Source organism: Schistocerca nitens, chromosome 1, assembly GCF_023898315.1.
Source record: "Schistocerca nitens isolate TAMUIC-IGC-003100 chromosome 1, iqSchNite1.1, whole genome shotgun sequence".
Classification (NCBI taxonomy): domain Eukaryota; kingdom Metazoa; phylum Arthropoda; class Insecta; order Orthoptera; family Acrididae; genus Schistocerca; species Schistocerca nitens.
The window spans coordinates 20,100,819-20,126,523 of NC_064614.1; the positions used below are offsets into that span (position 1 = coordinate 20,100,819).

Consider the following 25,705-nt stretch of genomic DNA (forward strand, 5'->3'; position numbering starts at 1 on the left):
TTGAAGTTATGCAGCCATCCACTGCTTCCCTTGCAATCACTAAAATCTATGTCAAACGCAACTTGATGTGAATAACGTAGTAAGTCACTATCATGCGCGTCCCGAAAATTGTATTGAGTATCCTTGAAACGCACAAACAATAGTTTTTGTAACAAGCGCTCCTTGTCCTCCCTTGAATATCCGTAGTTTCTGTTATGCTCTACACGGTCATATTGCTGCACACTTATTCGAAAACTGTTCATAATTTTCTTTTTTTTTACTATTTGGCGGATGATCTTCCATGTAAGGAGTTGTGTTTAGTACTCGGTCCTTGCACAATGGTTGTTCTTCACTTCGTTTCACTGGAGGCGGCATTTGTGGCTCCCTGTCCGTCGAGAATGATGACACGTATGGCTAGACACCTGTTGCAGTTTTACTTTCACTTGTTAAGCAGATGTCGTCATCATTGTGCTCCTCATGTACATGGTCCGCAAAGTCGCGTGTATACGACACGATACATTTCACTGACTAATCTTGCAGAAACGCTAATATTTCATCTGCCACTTCTTTCTAATTCTGAGAGATTCATTGGGTGCGTCAAAAATGCGTATTTTTTGTGTGGTTAATGTTTTTAGCGCTGATATAAACAGCGATACTGAAGCTTTTTTAAACGGAACCGTGTACGTTTTATAACTGGATTCGATAGCGCTTGAGAAGGCAATTAAAGTGATATAGCGTTTGTTAATGTTGACGTTGAAACCTGTTGTAAAACATTCTAGAAATTTAATAGAATTTGATAGCAAAGTGGCCGGCATCGGCACTAGGGGTGTAAACACCGCCAAGCAGAGCTCTCGTGCTACACTGTGTCGGAATGTCAACACATTTGCCTGTTTACATGTCTGAAATGTAGGCCCCTCATTTCTACTTCAAAATACGTTGCGTGCAGATACACTCCTGGAAATGGAAAAAAGAACACATTGACACCGGTGTGTCAGACCCACCATACTTGCTCCGGACATTGCGAGAGGGCTGTACAAGCAATGATCACACGCACGGCACAGCGGACACACCAGGAACCGCGGTGTTGGCCGTCGAATGGCGCTAGCTGCGCAGCATTTGTGCACCGCCGCCGTCAGTGTAAGCCAGTTTGCCGTGGCATACGGAGCTCCATCGCAGTCTTTAACACTGGTAGCATGCCGCGACAGCGTGGACGTGAACCGTATGTGCAGTTGACGGACTTTGAGCGAGGGCGTATAGTGGGCATGCGGGAGGCCGGGTGGACGTACCGCCGAATTGCTCAACACGTGGGGCGTGAGGTCTCCACAGTACATCGATGTTGTCGCCAGTGGTCGGCGGAAGGTGCACGTGCCCGTCGACCTGGGACCGGACCGCAGCGACGCACGGATGCACGCCAAGACCGTAGGATCCTACGCAGTGCCGTAGGGGACCGCACCGCCACTTCCCAGCAAATTAGGGACACTGTTGCTCCTGGGGTATCGGCGAGGACCATTCGCAACCGTCTCCATGAAGCTGGGCTACGGTCCCGCACACCGTTAGGCCGTCTTCCGCTCACGCCCCAACATCGTGCAGCCCGCCTCCAGTGGTGTCGCGACAGGCGTGAATGGAGGGACGAATGGAGACGTGTCGTCTTCAGCGATGAGAGTCGCTTCTGCCTTGGTGCCAATGATGGTCGTATGCGTGGTTGGCGCCGTGCAGGTGAGCGCCACAATCAGGACTGCATACGACCGAGGCACACAGGGCCAACACCCGGCATCATGGTGTGGGGAGCGATCTCCTACACTGGCCGTACACCACTGGTGATCGTCGAGGGGACACTGAATAGTGCACGGTACATCCAAACCGTCATCGAACCCATCGTTCTACCATTCCTAGACCGGCAAGGGAACTTGCTGTTCCAACAGGACAATGCACGTCCGCATGTATCCCGTGCCACCCAACGTGCTCTAGAAGGTGTAAGTCAACTACCCTGGCCAGCAAGATCTCCGGATCTGTCCCCCATTGAGCATGTTTGGGCCTGGATGAAGCGTCGTCTCACGCGGTCTGCACGTCCAGCACGAACGCTGGTCCAACTGAGGCGCCAGGTGGAAATGGCATGACAAGCCGTTCCACATGACTACATCCAGCATCTCTACGATCGTCTCCATGGGAGATTAGCAGCCTGCATTGCTGCGAAAGGTGGATATACACTGTACTAGTGCCGACATTGTGCATGCTCTGTTGCCTGTGTCTATGTGCCTGTGGTTCTGTCAGTGTGATCATGTGATGTATCTGACCCCAGGAATGTGTCAATAAAGTTTCCCCTTCCTGGGACAATGAATTCACGGTGTTCTTATTTCAATTTCCAGGAGTGTATTTTACCTCTAACAAGGGAAAGTCCTCTTCGCGCGACCCTCAGATTTAGTAGTTAGATGGCCGTCAAAAACTGAACACAGATCAAGCAATAAAACAGGAAGAAGGTATACTGAAATTTGAAAAAAGAAGCAAAATCGGAACAGTGAACGGTGCAAGCTCAAGCTCAAGCTCAAGAAGTCTAACGTTGAGCAAATTTGCCGGCCCACGGCGTTGTGGTTTCGTGGTCAAGGTGAGGAACTGCAATGCTGGAGATTCGTGTTCGAGTCTCCCTCGTGCCCACTTTTGTTTTTCCTTACAAAATTATGAACTGTCCGTCCGGTCACTGACGTGTCTCTTCGCTGTATTCAAATTTGTGTCTGTGTCGCGGTGCAAGTCCATTTGAAACACCGTGACGTAAGGAAGGGACCTTCGGACGTACGTACCTCCTATTTGTTCTACACAAGTACCACATTTTATAACACTTGAGTTCCGTTTTGGGATTTTTGACTCTCGAATTCCTTTGTTGTAACATAGTTCATACCCGTTTATATGTTGTTTCCATTTCTGTGAGATGCCAGTGCGGCATCTCGCCTGCTTTCACTATTCATCACATTTACTTGTGACAGTAATACATTCTTATCACATGACTTCTACTCTATAACCAATGTGTATTATGATAATTACCAAGACTAAAGAAAGAAAAAAGGACATGTCAATGACCAGATAGAAAGTTCATAATTTTGTGAAAAAAAAAATGCATACGAGGGAGATTTGAACACGGACTTCCTCCTTTGGTAGCCAAGACAGTGACCACGGACCACCATGCTTCCTTCTTCCATGTCACTCGAGGTTGCACATCTTACGATTAGATCACTCAGTGTTTGTCTTTTGCTTCTTTCTTCACAGTTCAGTACACCTTCTTCCTGTTTTCATGCTTGATCTGGGTTCAGTTTTTGACTGACTATACACTGGGCCATCTTACCACTAAATATGAAGGAGGTTCGATAGGGAATTTCTCTTCTAAGAAGTATACAGCCACGTACAAGAAAAAATAGGTCACATCTTCCTTCTAACATTCAGACATTAAATATTGTAGTTGCTTTACGTAGCGTATAAGACCTCATTATTTTTGAAGAATGGACAGCTGATTTTTTTTTTGCTTCAGCTCACGTAAATCTGGGAGGATACATAAGTGTGAAATAGTTTTCCTAAGCCCTATGTAATACTCTAGATTCTAAGCTATGTCGAATTTCCATACACAAAATTCGCACGAGAACTTGCGTGTAGGTCGTTAGTTGGTTCACGGGAAACAAAGTCTTATTCTAACTGCGGAGGCCTACCTTACGGTACACAACTACGAAGCCTCATCCGAGACGCCTACTTGGCAGTGATTGCACCGCTAAAGCCGATTCCGACCGCCGTGTTCTCACATTCTATTAAATTTCTCGATTTTTTTGCGACATGTTTCAACGTAAACATTAAAAACGCTTTGTCACTGAAACTGTCTTCTCAAGAGCTATCGACTGCAGTTATAAAAAGTATACGCTGCCACTTAATAAAACGTACTTACTTCAATATCTCAGATGACACCAGCGCTAAAACATCAAACAAACAAAAACATTTGTGAACCTCGACGCCCTAACATTTGCCGAAAATCCCGTTTCGATATGTATAATCGTTCACGAAATAAAAGGGTTGTTACGTATCGGTTTGTTAACTTTCAGTTGTTTTTTAATGCTACTGACTTTAATTACTATCTTGTTAAACTTTACTCTGCTACAGCAAGGATTCTTCCTCTGTGGAAGTATATTTGAAAGCTTACACTTTGATTTTTGGTTTAATATTTACTTGTGGATCTAGATACAATATTTTCCGCAGGCTATACCTTACAAAACTCTACTAATCAATGAAACGTGGAGTGTGGTGCCATCAAACATATCTTAAGGAAAATTTTGAAGAACTGGCATTTAAAGATGAATCGTTACTTGTATTTGACTTTATTATTATGGATTGTGTAATTATGGCTTATGTTGATCTATTAGAGAATACACAGGGTTTTATTTATCTGAAGAAGAGGATTTGATATGTCTTAATCTCTCTTTCGTGTGACGCTTCCATCACCGCCGGGTGCAGATCCTCTTAGTTCACTTCTTTTAGGCGACCTGCGTGTTGGCGATCATGAAGTGCTGATGAGGATAACAAAGCACCCATACCTCGAACGAAGGAAACCCCCAACCCGGCCGGAAATTGAACACGGGACCTTTCGGCTGGCATCCAACCACGTTGACCCCGCAGCTACCGAGGTGGGCGCACTTTCAGTCACTTCTTGAATTGTTGTCTACTCTGGGGTCTATATCTGCATTCGAACAACTACACATTCTTACATTACAATTACTTTCCGAGGGAAAGGTGATCTTTCAACGTTATAATTTATCACCTGTATACGTTCATTTGAAGAAGTACGTACCTAAAATGGGTGCACCTCCATCCATACGAGCTGTCCATTGCAGTTTAATGCTGTGATGGTCTGAACCCAGAACTTCAAGTAAAGGAGCTTCAGGAGGCAAAATTACAATGATCTTGTAGTTTATTCTGTCTTCTCCAAACAGATTTTTTGCAATACAAGAGTAATTTCCTTCGTACTCTTTCTTCAGCCCTGAAAAAGTGGATAGGAAGCAATACGTTAATCTAACATCGACACTTGGGCGCATGATAAAATGAAAATAAAAAAGTATTTACGTTAACATTTAGAGGAAGAGAGTGAAAAAGTAACATCAACTGCAACAAAAGAACTCGTAACCAATGAAAGCCAATTGTCTTTTTGTAGTGAACATTTCTGACAAATGCGTTACCATTTATTGTTTATATGGATTGCTTGCAAAGGTATTTGCTAGGGTAAAGTTTAAAGCTGGCTTGAAGACTAGCAATAATGTTCATAGCATAATAAAAGTGTATCAACACAATAATTTTTAGAATGTTTGAAAGGAAAATGCATGACGGGTAGCAGAACTTCAGAGAAGTTAAGTCCTGCTGTGGCGTTTCGAGAATAACATAGCAAGATAATTCTGAAAGTTTTTTCAAACCCAACGTAAAACCATACAAATATCAACAGCACTAGTGTTTACTGTACGTCCAAGTATGTGTGATTCGATAGATCGTCACAAATGTTAGTGTTGCCAGCTGAATCTGCAAATTGTCATGTACAGTCTGCAGGTCTTGATATGATCTGCCTTCGTATAGAATTATTATTTATTATTCGGTTGTCTAGTGCTCATAATGTCCAATTATAAGGATGTTTAACAACTAGTGCATTGCCTGTAGCAATTTCTAATGATACAATGTACATGGTAGTTTTTGGTGTAGAATAAACAAAACTGCAAAACTGCACGTACAGCCTTCCATCAATGATAGAGCCAGTTCTGTGTCAACAAACACTAGTGTCCTTACTGGAGTAGGGCAATGACACAAGTACATAAGATTTCCACCATATTGTTGTACAACTCGCTGCTTAGCTGAGAGTCTCATAGTTACGTCTTAGAAATCTGTGTTTGTCACGATAGCCAACTTGTGACAGTCTCTGTTAGAGTTATTAAGGGTCTTCCATGAACTTGGGTTGTGCGCGGTATAGAGCACCTGCTGATAACGCGTCATCATCTCAGATTGATGGCCAACGACGAGTACTCATCCAGAATGTAGGCACGAAAATACGTAGCGTTCACATAACGTTCCTTCAATCTCTGTGTTTGCCTTGAGTAGACTTTTGTTATTTCCGCCCCTATGTGAGAAAATTGTTGGTTTTTTCTCTGTGAGTGCCTCTGTAACTAAGGTAGCCGAAGTATTTGATGTTCCATGAGCATATTATCGAAGTTTTATACAGCATACGGGGCAAGCGGAAAAGCATCATTCGCTAAGTCACAACGTGGATGGAAGTGTGTGTTAAGTAATCATGACGGACGGTCATTAAAGAGGATTGTGACGAAATATAAGAGGACGGGAACTGGTAACATCACTGCAGAACTGGATGGCGCACTCGCGAATATTTTGAGTACCAAAACAACGCCAACGGAGCTCCATAAGCAGGAAACTGTAAGTAAGCCTAGAATTCAAAAGTAAATCAAAAGTGATGCAAATGCCTGTGATACGAAATTCTGGACTACGGAGCAATGGAGGAAAGTCGTTTGGTCGGATGAATCGTTTCACACTGTTTCAAATTTCTGGTCACGTTTACGTCCCAAGAGTGATATATGGCGACCGTTCGATGAAGATTTCACCTACCATATGGTGGTATTCCATAGTTACTGCATTCGCGGAGCTGTCATTTGGGCTCAGGTGATTCATGTGAAAACGTTTCCGACCTGATTATGACTGCACGACGGCAGATAACAGACTTTGAACGCAGAACGGAAGTTGGAGCTAGACGCATGGGACATACAATTTCGGAAATCGTTTGGAATTTCATTATTTTGCGTCCCACAGTGGAAAGACTGTGCCGAGAATATCAAATTTCAGGCATTACTTCTCACCACGGACAACGCAGTGGCCGACGGACTCCACTTAACGCCGGCCGGGGTGGCCGAGCGGTTCTAGGCGCTACAGTCGCAGGACCGCTACGTTCGCAGGTTCGAATCCTGCCTCGAGCATGGATGTGTGTGACGTCCTTAGGTTAGTTAGGTTTAAGTAGTTGTGAGCTCTAGGCGACTGATGACCTCAGAAGTTAAGTCCCATAGTGCTCAGAGCCATTTGAACAATTTTTGAACTCTACTTAACGACCGATATCAGCGGTGTATACGAGGTGTGGCTAGAAAAAAACCGGACTAGTACTGGTGAAACAATAAAACGAATGCAATAAGGCTGAAAGTCGCGTGGCCTGTCACGTGACTCTCGCTCCGCCTACTGCTCGAGTTTCATCTGCCTCCTGCACTCAGTCTGCCCGTGGCGTCTGTTTTAAGTAGTTGACGTTTTGTCTGTGCGTCGGAAAATGTTGAGTGTATAGAGAGAACAGCGTGTTAACATGAAATTTTGTTTCAAACTAGGAAAATCTGCAAGTGAAACGTTTGTAATGTTACAAGTGTACGGCGATGATTGTTTATAGCGAACACAAGTGTTTGAGTGGTTTAAACGATTTAAAGATGGCCGCGAAGACACCAGTGATGACACTCGCACTGGCAGACCATTGTCAGCAAAAACTGATGCAAACATTGAAAAAATGGGTAAACTTGTTCGACAAGATCGCCGTTTAACAATCAGAGCAGTGTCTGAGTTAACAGGAGTTGACAAGGAAAGTGTTAGGCAGATTCTTCATGAAAGTTTCAACATGAACAAAGTGTGTTCAAAAATGGTTCCAAAGTGTCTCACAATTGAACAGAAGGAACGCCGAAGAATGATTTGTTCTGACATCCTGGAAAACATTGAAAGTGATCCCACCTTCTTACAAAATGTTATTATTTGCGATGAATCGTGGTTTTTTACTTACGATCCCGAAACTAAACGCCAATCGATGCATTGGAAAACTCCTGGTTCTCCACAACAAAAAAAGGACGAATGTCAAAATCGAAATTCAAGGCAATGATGATTGTTTTTTTGGCATCAAAGGGATTGTGCACATTGATTGGGTACCAGAGGGACAAACAGTGAATCAGCATTACTACATTAGCGTCCCGGCTACCCTACGTGAGCGAGTACGGAGAAAACGGAACGATTTGTGGAGAAAAAAGTCATGGATCCTTCACCAAGAGAATGCCCCAGCTCACAGTGCGTTGTCAGTGAAGACGTTTTTGGCAAAACACAACATTCCCATCTTAGATCATCCACCCTACTCAGCTGATTTGGCCCCCTGTGACTTTTTTCTTTTCCCTAAAGTCAAGTCAGCTTTGAAAGGAACTAGATTTGAGACTGTTGAAGCAGTAAAAGAAAAAGCGACGGAAGTAATGTATGGACTTACCAAAAATGATCTGCAGCATTGCTACGAACAGTGGAAAATTCGTATGGAGCGGTGTAGAGACCGAGGAGGAGAGTACATTGAAGGAGATAACATGAAATTGTAAATAATTGTAAATAAATGTTTTTTCCAGCACCAGTCCGGTTTTTTTCTAGCCGCACCTCGTACGTAGGGTTGTGAGTGCTAACAGACAAGCAACACTGCGTGAAACAGTCGTAGAAATCACTGTGGGACGTACGACGAACATATCCGTGAGTAAAGTGGGGCAAAATTTCTCGTTAATGGGCTGTGGCAGGAGACGACCGACACGAGTGCCTTTGGTAACAGCACGACATCGCCTGCAGCGCCTCAGTTGGTTAGAGCTGATGGTAGGCTTCGAGTATGGCGCGGACCCCACGAAATCTGCGACCTAAGTTGTCAACAACGCACTGTGCAAGCTGGTGGTGCCTCCGCAAGAGCGTGGGCTGTCTTTGCACGGAATGTACTGGGTCCTCTGGTCCAACTGAACGGATCATTGACTAGAGATGATTACGTTCGGCTACCTGGAGAACATTTTCAACCACTCATGGACTTCATACTTGCAAACAACGACGTCATGTCAGCGGACCACAATTGTTCGCGATTGGTTTGAAGAATATTCTTACAATTCGAGCGAATGGCTTGGCCACCTAGATTTCCCGATATGAACTCCATCGAAGATTTATGGGACACAATCGGAAGGTCAGTTCGTGCACAAAATCCTGCACCGGCAACATTTTCACAATTATGCAGGGCTACAGAGGGACCATGGTTCAGTACTTCTACAGATTTCTAACGACTTATTGAGTCCACGTGACGTCGATTTGCTGTACTGCGATGGGCAAAAGGAGGTTCGACACGATATTAGGATGTATCTCATGACTTTTGTCACGTCAGTGTTTACGTCGGTAACTTCAGTTTCTTTCTCACCGTGTAGAGTGGCACACAAGAGCCTCTTGAAGGGATGTACTAGAACAAAAAGTGGAAGAGCGAACAAACAAAATAACAAAAGTGTCATGGAGCAACACTCGCAATTAGATGACTTACTGGTGATAAGAAGAGAGCTCTGTGAGATGCTGAATCTGGGGTCGGCTTTGAGGTTCTCCTTCCTGTGTTGCCACGACACGTTTGGGGTGGGATTTCCCACTGCCGTACACTCAAGCGTCACACTGGTATCCAGGGCTTCGCGTAGAACTTGAGAAAAGGACGCAATGCGCGCCGGAGCTGAAAATGAAAACATAAACAACAGTTTAAAAAGATCTGTATTTTTTATGTCTTTCATTTTTCAAAGAGAATGGCAAACTTTGAGCAGAAAAGCTGGAAATAACTCTACGTTATACTCGGTTTCCTCCGTTACGACTAGCCCCTGAAATACGCTAAAAAGTTGGAAATAACTCTACGTTATCCAGAGTTTGTCATTTACGACTTCCCACTGTAGCCCCTGATATACGCTTAAAAGCTGGAAATAATTCTACTTTATTCTGAGTTTCTCATTTACGACTTTCATTTACGGCTTTCCTCTGTAGCAACTGGAATGCGTCGAAAGAAAGTTCTTCTCTCTGCGGAAGGCTCATCGGTGAGGAAAACCTTGGTTCCAGGGTACATTTGGCTTTCATGTTCTCCAGGCATCACTAAATTACTTAACAGGCTCATTACTTTAGGAAACAATATTTATAAAATGTTTCGTTTTACTTTGTGAAATTAACTGATGCAATAGATATTATAAATATTAAATTACAGGAATCAGTGTCTTGGTCACGTGTTAGTTTGTCAAAATTCATGACCTGCTGCAGCTTTGTAACCATCGTCAGATCCAACAAGTACAGCATAGACACGTTGGCACGTAGTCAAAACATCATGAATTTCAATAGACAAATATGTTGCCAAGCCACTGATATCTGTAATTTCATCTGTTAGGAAAGTCACCGGCTTCGCCTGCTGGGCCAGGCGACCTAATTTACTTATAAACAATTATATAATATATGGCTGAGACAGCCTAATTCTTTACACACTTTGCGCCTAACTAGAGTTGCGCTCTACCAAAACTATGGTTCGGTTATTTTGGTACACCATATGAATGATTAGTAAGTGGTGGGATTACCGGCAGTATTGGTAGACCTGGCGGGGAAAGAAATGTAAATGAAAGTGTAGGAGAGAAAATGGCAGCCGACAACTTCTATTTGTTTTTTGGTTTCTTTGGTTGGTAGTTTTGCACATAATTAGAACTGCACAACATTCAGTGTTATTCCATTGTGTATTGCATATCCTTACAGAACATAAATTGCGTTTTATAAATAATGAAAATTAGTTGATCGCGTATCTTCTGCACTTTCATGTAACAGAAGCAATTACTTTTGGTGCAAGTCCAGTTTACAGGCACGAACATAAAAAAATATATAATTATAGTTGATATTTTGCACTCAATAAAAGGTTCTTCAACATGATCAAAGGCAAGAGTTTCCTGTTATTATTGAAAGTTGTTTCTGAATAACAGAAAGACTATATGTAAGTTCGAGGAAGTATTGAAGCGACGAAACTTCCTGACAGATTAAAACTGTGCCCTGTACTGACACTCAAGCTCAAGACCTTTCCCTTTCGCGGACAAGTGCTCTACCATCCGAGGCACCCAAGCACGACTTACGACCTCACAGCTTTACTTCCGCCTGGTACCACATCTCCTACCTTCGAAACTTCACAGAATCTCTCGCAGGAGGTCGTAGAGCACTTGCCCACGAAAGGCAAAGGTCCTGGGTTCGAGTTCCGGTCCGGCACACAGTTTTAATCTTCCAGAAAGTTTCATAGCAGCGCACACTCCGCTGCAGCGTGGAAATTTGATTCTACTGAAGCGACATCTGATATATTTTTGTTTTGCGCTTTTTTACCTTTGTAGTTACGAAATGAATTTTTCTAGTGCTATATGATAAATCTGTATTGTTTCATTTATTTTTACTACAACATCCGTCTGCTTCACGTCACAAATCAACCTGAATTAAACATTGACAATTTCAGTTTCGCTATAAATATTGTTTTATTCTCATTTAACAGACAGGAGGATATTCTCAGTTACTAGACAGTTGACCACTTCTGGTTTTTAGGGGAATCTAGTAAGACACAGATCGCATACGGAAGGAAAGCAGTCATTATGAGGAAACGCCTGATAGGTATGCAACACAACCATCTTACAGCTATTGCGGTTATGACACTTAACGAAAGCTGCTAAAGAAAAGTACTGTAATTTGTGCTTACTTATGGTCTATGGCAGCCAAAGATAGTTTTACAACTCTGGGCCTAACTTACAGGACCGTACCCATGGCGAGACAGGCCCCCACCAAGGGCGCAAAAATTCTCTGCCAAAAAGGAACAAAAGAGGATTTTAAATTGACCCGGAGAAGTACGCGAGTCCCCTCCACTCATGCTCTTATCTTCTGCCTACGAGAAAAGACCTTCCTATTGGTTTGCAACAGTAAATATATGTTGTTACCACTGTGCCACAGGATCACACTGTTCAAGTACAAACAAATGAACAAACGCCTGTCGCCAATATGATTTATGGGGCAACAGTGTGCATGGTTCAGACAACTGTCGCCTGCACAGCTCACGTTCAACAGTGGAGTTCCTGCTGCCACTCCGCTATGGAACTGTAGCATTTCAAACGTCGGGTGAATGGGGACCACAGCAAACATGCTATCTGGCTAGAAATGCCACATCTCTTGGTCATTCAACCGTAACAGTCCGATTTTTCGGTTGTCAAACCAGAACACAATGAAAAAAAAAGAAAAAAAAACGTATCTCAGACAGTAACATAAAATATGTTTATTAAGAATAAAGGCGAAAAATGCTAACAAAATCAATACCTATGTATGTATAAACATATATGAGAATTATATTTGTGACTTTGTAAGTTATATATGTTTAAGAACAAAAACAATGAGCAAAAAATAATCTCAGTTAATTCACAACCTAACTACAATATCGCAGAAATAAACCTGAGCTTCCGTTCCTTTCCTTTACAGTCTGCATTTGTCATTTTATTTGTACTGTGCATTTTTAATAGGCCTTAAAATTTAATAAATAATCATGAATTCTGGAACAACCAAAATGGAGTAATATCCCAATCATAGAGGAATGCTTGCAACATTATCGATATCTCATCTATCCACTGTATTTCCATCAAATAAAATGTTCTTTCTACGTTAGTGTTGTGGACTGGTATGGAAAAACGGTACTTACACATGTGATATGAATCTCTATATTGCTCGTGAAATTCTGTTTCGAATTTATAAACTACGATTCACATTTCTTGGAAGGTGTTTTGTTCTTCCAATATGGAGATTGAATTTCACAGTTTCTACTGTGGTGTTTTGGAAAACTAAAAATGTGCTATTTAAATTAGTATTTTCTGTTTTCAAATATTCCACTGCCTGTTTTCACACCTTATCATTCTGGCAGTGGGATATGATACATCCACCAATAGTGGTACTAATAATGTATCAATTTTTAATTGATACATTTGCCTATCAAGAAACCAAAGGTAGACTTCAGTGAGAGGATTTCTGTAAAAATCAAGTAGAATTTTGGGTGCTTTTTCTCCTGATAAAAAAAGATTTTAAAGCATCAGATAACTTTATAGTACGTTCAATAACTGGTACCATAACATCCTTCTCGTTTTAGAACATGGAAACAGAGTATTATATTCTACAGCAACAAATTGACAGAAATATTTTAGCTTTTCTGGCCTGTCAGCGTATGCAGTAAAATTATTAAATAGTTTTTGAGTCATTTAATCATTCAGACGCAGTTTCTTATTTATTTGGTGTAATATATGAGCAGAGAATCCAATTTCTTCAATATTTTCACCAGTTTCTAGTTTTAATTTATTGTATACATTATTAGTATCGCAGTTGGCGTATATATCATACCAAACTGCCACACACAGTTATATGCTTATATCGTTAAGTGCAGGTAGCAACGAGAAAAGACACGATATCTATCGATTTCTACTGACAAGACCCGAGTGTAACTAGGATGAGATGAATTAAAAAGTTGTCGTACTGCAATTCTCAGCTTTAGTAAATTTACTGACATCGATAGGAAGCTGTAGACAGAAGTTGTGGAAATATATGATATCTACATAAATATCATCTTTTCAAACTTTGTCGTCAAACGCCTTATAATCAACTGAACACAGTAACAATCAAAGCCTCTGTGCATACAGTCGCAGTCAGAGAGTTGCGAGAACATGATTGTGAGGGATACGACGTGCTGCGCGCCGTATAGAGAAGGTACTATCGGTTTGACACTGAAAACAATGTTAAGTATGAAAAAGGCTAGCGAGAAAATACGAAATTCTCGCATGTGGTTTTTGAAGGTGTTGCAGGTTGCATAAAAGCCATCGCTAGGGATAGGTGAATCACCCTATATATTCGCATTTGCTGGTTATATTGTGCACTGAGCCTCGTGCAACATAAGTGGTACATATCATTACGAAATTAAATTTTTGTAGATACAGACAGAGGAATAGATAAATAAGGCACTATCACCCAGTAACAGTCCACTGTATGGTACAGACATGCTCATGATGCTGCTGGAGGTTGTTACATCTCATGATGCTAGGTCAGTGGTGATGTTAGTGGAGTTTGGATGATTCAGTTTGCTTAGTCTATCACATAAAGTTACTTGCTGCTACTGATAACGCCCACAGCAAAAGAACATGTGATTCAAAGCGTCTTTTGATCCTGAATCTTGCGAACTATTTGGAGAATCTCTGATATCTATCCTGTCAAGTTGACGTGGGAACTCTCCATGCTGTAAGGGCATCCTTAGTAATTCGTTCTACCTCAGGTCGAAACCAGGAACCCCGATCTTCTGGGAAGAGTGTGTTACATGTTAATGTTACTGACTGCCTATGTGTCATTGCGTTCCTTCTCACTCTTCTTTCCATGTATTGTCCTGTGTCACACAACAGAGAAGTTACATTGTACTCTACATCAGTTATCTAAAACATTCTATGTATCTTTATTTCCTTTTTTTAATTTATGTACAGAGTATGTATTTGTGTGCCTATGTGTTCATTTTATTTATTCGTTCGGCATATACAAGGCAAATATTACAGTGTCATCACAATCCACCAGGAAATTACAACACTACACAATGCTACTTATAGTTTTGAGCCAATCTATGGCTAGGTCAGGCAGGTAATGTATGTCCTTCAGTTCACCACTATATCCTACCACTTCACACACCAGTAGGTGGTCCATTGTCTGGATTTCACCACATTCACACACGGGACTCTCCGCAAGTCTCCACTTATTCATTAGATGTTTGCATCTTCCCACGCTTGTTCTAAGGCGATCTAAGGCAACCCAGGGCTTCCGAGGGAGATCAAAACCATTTATCTTCTTGCTGGGGTCATCGATAAGCTTTTGGTTCTTGTGTGTCCCTTTGCGCCACGATTCCCCCCCAGGCTAGCTTTGGGTCGAAGTCCTGTAATTCCCTGCCAATCTTCCAAAAGGGGGACCTAGATTTTAGGCTGTCGATGGGTGATGAATCTTGGTGTATAGGGAGTTCTGGATTGTGTACGATCTTCCTATATATTCTTGAGGTCGCCATGGAGCGCCTTATATCAGGGGTTTCTATGTTGGCAAGGACTGGGAGCCAGTCACATGGGGTAGCCCTAAGTGTGCCTAACACAATTCTCATCGTCTCTTTCAATTGGGTGTCTACTTTATTTACATGCGCACTTTTCGCCCAGACTGGTGAACAATATTCAGCCACGCTGTACACGAGGGCTAATGCTGTCGTCCTTAGTGTATTAGCTCCACACCCCCATGATGTTCCGGCCAGTTTAGACATAATGGCATTTCGAGATTTTAATTTCTGTTTGGTGTCTTCCAGATGGGAGCTAAACATTAGTGTGCGGTCTAATTTTACTCCCAGATATTTGGGCATATCTTCATGTCTGATATGCCGGTCATTCAGGGAAAACTGTAGTTTCCTGCTTGAAGCTCTGTTATTAAGGTGCATTATGGTGCTGGTCGTTTTATTGGGGTTGGGATGCAAATGCCACTTAAGGTAGTAGGTGTTCAGCGCTTCAAGGTCCGCATTCAATGTTTTTTCGAGATCTTCGAAATTTTTGCTTTGGTATGCGATGGCCAGATCATCCGTATACGCAAATTTACGCGACCTGGTGCTCGGCATATCAGATATGTATAAATTAAAAAGGGTCGGCGCCAGGGCTGACCCCTGCGGCAGGCCATTGTTTATGACCATGCTTTTGCTGCTCTTTCCATGGAGATAGACCTTAATCTTCCTGCCTGTCAGCATATTTTTTAGTAATGTGCCTATGTGTGATTCTCAGCATGTAAAATAAGAACTGATCTCAGATTATCCCATTTTTTTTTGGTTCAAGCTGTGGACCTCATAACGTGACTAGAGCAGTTCTCTACATATATTGTGACAATGACTGTCCTGCAAACCAGCTTTAAAGTTCGAAATTCCTCTGCTATCTTTTACACTGGAAACGTTGGATCGATTAATAGTTGAAAATCACCTCTCGCTAGTAGTGTTGTAGTTCCAGCCTTACCTCTTGAATTGGGTGCTTGTGTGATTGACTTGGTTCTCTCTCCCTCTCCTACAATAGTAGAGGCTGTGACCCACGACTCATATGGTTCCAGTTCCTTTAGTCCTCGAATTTCAAGTGAGCTTGATGTGGGACCGACTCGGAAACTACTCGTCTGAAAAAATGGAAAAATACAAGAAAAAGCTTAGGTATACAGTAAGAAGTGTGTGGAATAAGCCGATCGATCACATATAGGTGTATCTGTGACTTACAGATGTACACGCTAGAATGGAGTATAGAACAGAAAGAAGTAACAGATACCAGTGAAAAGAACGATTTGCGTTTCCTCAAGTGATAGATTATTTCACTAGTGGAATTATAGCATTAAACAATTTCATTACAAAAAAATATTATGCATCAAAATAGGAACAGTTTTACTTGTCTTTTGAAACTGGCTTTCTTTTCTTTTCTAATACATTTAGCAACATTTTGACATCTTTAGCGGTCCGCAGTATAAATTATTGCTTTTTGAAATACTTCATATCCGTTATTAATACTCATTAAGTCGTGGGCTGTCCATGACTTTCATGTTAGGGATATTATAAATTAATTATATTCTGTCTTCAGCCATAAATTTTTATTTTATATTGATTGTCCAATTTCAAATTCACCATGAATATTCTTTACAACATCTGTACTGAAATTTTGACCTTTTCATCGTTTTTAAGCGGTTACAGCTGCTAAAAATATAGCAGTAGTCAACGTTAATAAAAACAATAGAAACAATATAAGTATCTATGGTTCATGTGAACCTTTGTTATATATAGTATCGTTATGCGACGGATAGCATCACATCCGTCACATATCGTTATGATATATGACAAATAGTAACACGAGCCGTAGATATTCGTATCATTTTTGTTCCCTTTATTAACATTGGTTAATGTTTTGATTTCAGCACCTGTAGCTACCTGAAAACGACCGAAAGTTCGAAACTGCAATACTGAGTACTGGAATAGATGTACAGCCATGGCGAACATGAATCTTTTTAAAAAATTCTACTAGACTACACACCTTACAACAAATAGAACTATGTAATCTACAATAATTATATTGTTATTAAAATGACTTTATTTTGTATTGTTTGCATATACATCGTTCCTTAGCCGCACTTAATGGGTTAACATCTTATGCTGATTAATTTTGAGGAAAGTGGAACCATGAATCACTGTTCTGCCGACTACAGACGACGACACGGTGTGTTACTCACCCCTTTGCAGAGCAGGCAAAACTTCCATATTTTCAAACAAAGGTCTTTCGTTATTTTCACCTTCGTTTCAGAGTTTATAGTCTTACTTCTTGAATTAATTTAAAAAAAAAGTGATAAATTGTAAGGCAGAATCAGGAAACAAATAGCAGCTGCAAGAGTAGAGTTGTCAACAACAGACACTTCACACTCAAAATACATTTGTTAACCATAAAGGCAGAGCTCAACTGCCTGCATCATCAGAGGGTGCTCAAATTTATACAGACGTAGAACGTTGTGGTAAGTTCCAGGACTCGTTAAGTAAGCACTAGGGCCTTCCAAAAATCAAAATATAATCACTGGAGGTGGAAATTGAACATGCGACCCAAACATCACCACCCTGCGATTATAGCTAATACAGAACGACCAACCACGTACAACGTACGGAATGGCTCCCCCCCCCCCCCCCCCTCGCAAAACGGTGACTTGCCATTTTGGAATGGACTATGGCTTCCCGGATCTGGATCTGGTCCACATCCCTTTGTTTGGCAGAGGTGGTGGTTCTTGTCGTGTTCTCAAGTCCTCATATTCACTGTGACGAGGCACCGTGATCGTATCGTAGATATTCACGTTACCTGTATTTTTTTTAAAAATCTGCACAGATGATTTAGCCTTCTTGCTTTTTTAGTTAAAGCTTTCACTGACCTGATATAAGAACTATAAGCTTTTACAAATTTTTATGTCTATTAATCCATATGCAAAACATATCATTTCCTTCCCTTACACTTAAAATAAATACAATAATAATAATAATAATAAAATTAAAATTAAAATAAATAAACACAAATTTACACCAGGCAGTGATTTCTCTCTGATGTATTTGCGTATGTAGTCTCAAATCAGTCTCCATTTTCAGTCTGTGTCTTTGTAAATAAAACAGATTTTCTCGAATGTGCTATTTCATCAGTTGATTATGTAACTGACTAATGCATACTCTCCATGCTCATTTTCCTTTCTTAACCTGTCTCGTGATTTACACACATATAATTTTACACTGACTGTCCAAATCTGATTCCCAGATTAGATTGAAAGCTCCGATGTTGAAATGACAAATACTTGGTAAATTCCTTACATCAGTGTCCCTGAGATGGCGGGAAAAATGCCAAGTGTCAAACATACCAAGAAAGTACATGGTGTTTAGCGTCAGCGAAAAATTTTCAATCTGGTCACAAAACCAGGTGAACATTTATCTTATTTACGGTGGTTTTCTTGATAATAGAGAGCTTTTTTCTTACCCAGATCTAAATACTTATCATTTTCTTCTCTAGATATGTGTGTCCCAAGTTCGCTTCAACTGTACATACTTCGCATTAAGCTGAGGCGTCAGTTTGTTTTACATTTCTTAGTAAGGATTGGGTGGATTTCGATGATGACATCAAGCCACATATCTCTAATATTTGTGGGTGAAATCTTTGCCTGGACATTTCTTCAAACTTGAGATCAGTTTGAATTAGATGTTTGACTGCCACAAGGCGCTCAGGAGCGCGTTGGATTAATTGTTGGTAGACTCTTGTTGAGGACTGCTTCAGTGTGGCTTCTCCTAAGTAACTTATCCCTATATAGTGGATGTAGAAATCGGAAGACTATCGTCGATCTGCGCCTCGGGGTAGTGAGTGGTTCGGCTTCATACTACGGCCGTGCACTAAGTCTGTGAGTTTTTGTCTTCGTGTTGTGAGATCATCAGCCTCGTATTTGTAGTTAATTTCTAACAAGGAAAGTAGTATTCGGTAGTGACAAAAGTAGAGATTTAATGATTTTTATGATAGCCCTACTTTGCACACACCTGTACAAATCAGTACTAGGTCGCCTGGGCTGTGGCTTTCAAATCAATGGTTGACACTATAATTGTTAATTGTCCACGTCCATTAGCTCTGGCGTCCAAGGTCCAGTCTCTGTATTTGACGCCAATGAAAACAAAAAGATATCTGCCTACGTCTAATTAAGATGTTCCACGCGGTAATCTGTCTGTGTGTGGTAAGTGCAGTCTGTTAAACAAGACCGTGGTCGGGTTGATCAGTAGAAAAACGTATCTGACAACAAACTAAAACATATACAGACTTCATATACGAACAAAAGAAAAATGCAATTACAATTAACAATACGTCCAGTCACCGGCAGCGTCGATAATTGCTTGGCGTCTCCGAGGCATGTCTGAAACCGAATTTTCGCCGACTCATTTGGAAGAGACCTCCAAATGTGTCGAATTTGTGTTAACTGCTGTTTAAAAAGTGAATTTTGCTTTCGCTTGATGTAATGTGAAGAATGGCTTTCACGAAAAGCTTAGTAATCATCTTTTACACTTTTGGATTCAATTTACCAAATGGGCCACGTTCCGCAAAATCATTCACGGTTTTTACCCACTTTTATACAAATGACTGATTTCCCCATGCATTTAGAGGACACTGCGTGACTCATTTTCGGGTCTTTGGGATGGCTACAGACAAACACAGCCTCGAAAGGCGGTTCGCCAGCTACGTTCCTGTGTCTTCTTGTATATCTCACAAGGGGAGGCCGCCATTCGTGAAATTCAGATTCGATTCATACTGCGCATAATAAAAGCTCACGGCCAGAGGTGTAATGTGGCAAAGCACCAAGATGCACTTCTCAGCCGTTGTCGAGAAAATCGACAGTTAAAGGAAACCGTTGTGATGAAATATTCTCTACGCTTAACAGTTTTCTACAGCGTCGTGGCGCAGCGGTAAGCGCTCGGGTTCGTAATCAGAACGTCGCCGGATCGTATCTCGCGCCATGCAATTTTTTTTATTATTAGTTTTTTGTAATTCAAATGAATTGCTTATGCATGTTGGTGAAGGCGGATCGCTCTCCAATTGTACCGCCTCCATTTTTCCGTTTTTTTAACAGGGTGTACCAAAGCTCTCCCGTCCGCACTGATTTTCGACGATGTTATAAGTTGCGCTAGGGACCGCATCTACCTTCTTTCGAAGTTAGCAGGCAACTACGATGTTATGCGGCGGCTCGTTTCGGCCCATTCAACATCTGTCCTTCAAGTGTAAAGAGCGAGTAACGGAGTTTATATTTCATACCTGCCGCAGCAAATTTGTGCTCGTGGGGTCTCTATTCTAATTCGAACGTTTGACTTACGCTATACGTATTCGTTTCGGAATATCATTTCTACGTCTTCCGTTAACTATACGTGGTTAACATTATGAAGGCAATTAATAACATTTGAGAAATACAACTTTGTTTGCGGAAAACATAATGTTGTTCGAAGTCGTAAGTTTTTCCACGACAAACGACTTTCAACAACTTATTATATGCATAATTGTTGCAACTGATTTCCGGGAATTATATATATATATATATATATATATATATATATATATATATATATATATATATATATATATATTTGAATTAGAAAAAAACAAATACTAAAAAAAAGGTTGCATTGCGCGAGATTCGATCCGGCGACCTTCGGCTTATGAACCCGAGTGCGTACCGCAGCGCCAGGAAGCTGCAGAAAAGTGTTAAGCGTAGAGAGTATTTCACCGCAACGGTTTCTTTTAACTGCCGATTTTCTCGACAACGGCTGAGAAGTGCATCTTGGTGCTTTGCCACATTACACCTCTGGCCATGAGCTTTTATTATGCGCAGTATGAATCGAATCTGAATTTCACAGTTGGCGGCCTCCCCTTGTCAGTCAAGACTTCAGAGTAAACTGATGCTTTATGGAATTGCATGAAGGACACAGGTTCCGTCTATTGGGCTGTGAAAGAACTAAGGCCATATATTTTTCCATCTTCTGATACCAAACTTGTCAGAAACAATTTTCCATGATCATAGATCATTGCACATACTCCATGATTCAAAATTATGTCCTCTACAGGAAACTTCACCATTTACGGTGCCTCGTCAGTTGTCTTGGTGACAGCATGGCGGCTGAGACAGTCAGTGTATACGACCATTCACCTAGTCACAGTGGCCGATCTTATCGACGAACATCCACTAGTGTCTGGTTAGGGTGGCTTCACGAGGCTGAGCACCCCCCATATCAGTCCACGCGTGAACGAAGAGTGTCTGGCAGTGCCAGGACTCGAACCTGGGTCTTCCTCATACCAGTGCTACATACTGACCACTGACTCATGGAGGTGGACACCGGCACTTGCGCTGACAGAATTATGGAGGTCACTTGGGGCAGCACGTCCACCCGCGGTAGCTGAGTGGTCAGCGCGACAGAACGTCAATCCTAAGGGCCCGGGTTCGATTGCCGACTAGGTCAGAGATTTTCTCCTCTCAGGGACTGGGTGTTGTGTCGTCCTAATCATAATCATTTCATCCGCATCGACGCGCAAGTCGCCGAAGTGGCGTCAAATCGAAAGACTTGCACCCGGCGTACGTTCTACCCGATGGGGGGCCCTAGTCACACATTTATTTATTGGACACTATTGTTTTCACGTGCACGTCCTGGGAATTTGTGTGAGAGGTTAGCGTTTAGCTGTTTAGGTTTCTTGTGATGAGAGTCTTGCGTGACATTATTCTAGCTAGTATCAATAGGTTGGCAGTGTACGTTCTGGGGAAAAACGGTGACTCACTATCTGATAGCGCATTTTTATCTGTGGTATCATATTACAGTTGAGACAGTTGCATTTGTTGTATTTCGCTGGTAGCAGGATCAGCACTTCCTTATCTCCAAGGCAATAGCGGGAACCTCACATATCAAGGTCAAGGAGGGAGAGTCCCCACACTCCCCTTGTACTTTAGCAAATTTTGCATGAAGCACCCCCGGCCTGCGTGCCCCCGCTCTTCATTTGTGGGGGTAAGATTCAAATGCAGTTTGCATACATTTCATATTTGGCTCACATCAGCATCCAGTCACGAGCACCACTACCCCCACGCCCTATGCTCCAGCAGCTTGTATGAAGCACCTCTCACGCTCCAAACGCCTGTACCCTTTACTCCTCTGCACCCATAACGACAAGATACGTTTTGGACATGCCCGAAAGAACAGACACCATGCGTTCATATAACTGATCCGCCTAAATGGACAATGGGTCCACCTTCTTCAGTGCAGATGCCCGAGTATGTCCGACGTCCTGCGGGAATCCCAGAGCAGCGAGCACGGTGGAAGTGGACAGGGACTGACGATAGGTGGCGCTCGGTGAGAATGTTGGACGGTCGTGAGATGTGCCGAGATAGTCCACGAAGAGACGATCAACACTGCGTCCCGGGTGGTGCGGTGGTTAACGCACCTGCCTATTAAGCAGTAGATCCTGGTCTCGAATCCCGGTCCGGCACACATTTTCACTCGTCTCCTGTGATTCCATGTACTGTCCTACTGTAGCTGATGTCAGTAATCCCTTTCCTTTCTCCTCCTTCCATCTTCTATTTACAGTTAATGTATCATAACAGAATCTGCGGGGATTGAAGCTCAGGATCTCGTGCTACTAGGGAAGTGCGTTAACCACTGCACCACCCGGGACACAGTGTTTATCGCATCTGCGTGGACTATCTCGGCACGTCTAACGACCGACAAACACTCTCACCGAGCGCCACCTATCCGCAGTCCCAGATTCTGCGTGGCGTCTGTTCTTTAAGACATGTCAAACGGAACAGCCACTGGTCATTCATATGACGTATTTTATGGGTTCAAATGGCTCTGAACACTATGGGACTTAACATCTAAGGTTATCAGTCCCCTAGAACTTAGAACTACGAGGCCTATTCCGAAAGTAAGGTCCGATAGGTCGCGAAATGGAAACCACGGTAAAAATCAAAAATGTTTTATTTGCAACAGTTAGATACACCTTGCAGCTACTTATCTCCATAGTCGCCGACCCGACTTAGACGTGTATCGTAGCGTTGTACCAACTTTCCCATACCCTCGCTATAGAAGGCAGCCGCCAGTGCTCTCCGCCAATTCTCTACGCTGGCCTACGGCTCGTTGTCTTGTGCCGAAATGTTGTCTTCATAACCAGCGGTTCATGTGACCTGAGCTGAAACTCAGAGGGAGACAATTACGGGCTGTATTGTGGGTAATCTCACATTTCCATTTGAAAACGATGCAGGAGCATCTTCATTGCCCCTGCAGAATGCGGCTGAGAATTGTCTTGAAGACGAAACAGCACGACAGTTATGTAATGTTAGCTGCATAGCTTCAGGGGAAATTTCTCACTAGGCCCCCGTACTTGGCGGCAGACACTATTTTCTAGACATCTTTACGCACTCACTGCGAGCTCAGAAATGAGAAGAGCGACGTGATGCTAACTGGGGTTATACTAGAGACACTACCCAACACATCTGTGCAAAGCTTTATCGGATTTTCATAGTCGTTTCCATTTCGTGACCGATCGGACCTTACTTTCGGAATAGCCCTCATACTTAAACCTAATTAATCTAAGGACATCACACACATCCATGCCCGAGGCAGGATTCGAACCTGCGACCGTAGCAGTCGCGCGGTTCCGGACTGAAGCGCCTAGAACCGCTCGGCTACCGCGGCCGGCTATTTTATACGACAATTGCAAATAAGTACTCATTTAATACACTGAAAATAAGTCCTGCACGCAAACACCAGTTCAGTGAAGTTATTTTGTCTGCTCACATAAGATAACTGGACAGGAAATCTGGAGAGATATGGTCTGTTTGTAAACCGAAAAGCGAGCAGCGCTCGCGATGGAGGAAGTTGCCTGTACATGGAGAACGCTACAGCTGCTGTCCAGGATGATTAATCAGTGCAGGACAGTGGACAGAGGTTTACACAGATCTCGCCCATATACGTTTCTTGCGTTACGTTATTAGATACTCATGTCTGTATTCCAAGCATGTGTTGTCGGGATTACTGGAAAATAAACATCTCGCCACCGCCTCCGCTGCCTCCCCGCGTACGTCGCCAGTTATCCATAAGGCGTGATGCAGAAGATCGATGTAATTTTGTGAAACATCGTGTGGTTGTCTCTTGTGACGTGGTGGTGTAGATAAGTGAGCAATCACCTGCAGGCCAATGAAGGGCGCAAGTGGATTACCCCAATCTAACGACCTACGTTCCCTCGCACTTCTAGCACATATAGCGCACTCGCCACACTATTACACCACCAGAACATAATTTACCCGTTAATACGGCTGTATTGCACGTAATATTTTTTCTTAATCCACTTTATTTAACAGTAATTAGTTATTTTATACCATCAAATCACTGTTTTGAATTACTATTTTTACAGCGTCTGTTCCCTCAGACACGTATGCATGTCTGAAGGTACAGACAGTGGGGACGATTTGCGGCTGTATTAATATTCTGAAATTTGTTCACAATTGCGAATTCTTTGACATCAGCTGTATTAGGTACAGACATATTACCAATTGGTGACATTGACATACATCATAGGCGACACATGAAAACTTGTGCTGCACCAGGACTCGAATTTCCCGCCTTATCGCGGGCAGTCGCCTTAACCACCTCAGCTATCCATGCACGCTTCCTGGGATCGATCAAAACCTTCTTATATTGCACTGTCTACTCCCCTACTGCTTGCAACATTAGTTGGGTTCCTGCATTAGGTTTAATGACAGAAATATGTTCAGCGTTAGTATTATTATCGTCGTTTTCCCAACTAGGCTTGCAATCTTTCTTTTTCTTTTTTCTTTTTTTTTTTTTTTTTTTTTTTTTACAGTATCTATTCCTTTAGAAAAGCTTGCACATGTTCGGTCAAATCTCTTGTGGTTACTGTTTGGGGATGATTGTTTAGAAAGGGCCACTCATATGTGCGAGGAAATGTTGTTTTAAACGAAATGTAAATGGCGTCAGAGACCTGAGATCTCAAGGGAATTTCTTTTAATTCTGTAGTTGCCAGTTGGGTATGATAGGTAGCAATAACTGAGCAAGATTTACAGGACGTCTACTCTGATGCGGATTGAAACGAAACATAAAATAAGTCAGTCTGGAAATAGAATAATAATGCTTCTAGCAGCTGAGGGCTGGTTAGATTGTCACTAATCTCATTAAAAAGCACTTTATGGAACTCAAAGTCCTGTAGGACACTCAGTATTAAAGTACCACCAGAATGAACGAAGTTTAAATCCCACAGGGCATCCAGCCGTTTGAAAGTTAAACAGGAATAAATTTACATCTCCACTAGTCTGCCACGACGACCGAGTCCCCGTCTTCTTTGGCGAGGAGGCCACGAACAACCCAAGTTCACAGCTGACAGCTGCATGCACACGACGTCAGACATCGTGAGGGCATTCTCGAGTGAGAATCCTGACTGATGGAATCCTTGCATAATCGGCTCCTGGCCCAGGAAAACCCACTCAGAGCGAACTGGTGTGGACTCAGCACTGCGTTAAACACTACTCGGTGCTTGAATACAGCTGGACCTATTTTCGACCTCGTGTCTTTCGGTAGAGAATTCGTCCACGTCCTCGCAGCTCACGACCTCTGGCGGTGTTTGGGTCGCCTCCTAGTGGACGGTCGGATCATGGCCGTCTGTCTTCAGAAAAACTGTCCAGTTAGTTATACATCTTCGAAGCACTGATCTGATTTTGGTTTCTGGCACTGCAGACGTTAAGCCTCGGTGTAGCACGGTTCTGCGAGAGTGAA

General features: G+C 42.4%; 1 protein-coding gene across 1 annotated transcript in view; it reads right to left on the reverse strand.

Moving 5' to 3' along the window:
• The window catches only part of LOC126251767 (Down syndrome cell adhesion molecule-like protein Dscam2), a gene marked incomplete at its 5' end in the record, with an annotated part of 377,821 nt that overhangs the window by 54,499 nt on the left and 297,617 nt on the right, over window positions 1-25,705 (reverse strand). Inside the window, 3 exons of the mRNA XM_049952392.1 lie at window positions 4,799-4,987; window positions 9,335-9,511; window positions 15,870-16,020. Of these exons, the coding sequence (XP_049808349.1) occupies window positions 4,799-4,987; window positions 9,335-9,511; window positions 15,870-16,020 (517 nt within the window). The remainder of the gene's footprint in view (window positions 1-4,798; window positions 4,988-9,334; window positions 9,512-15,869; window positions 16,021-25,705) is intronic.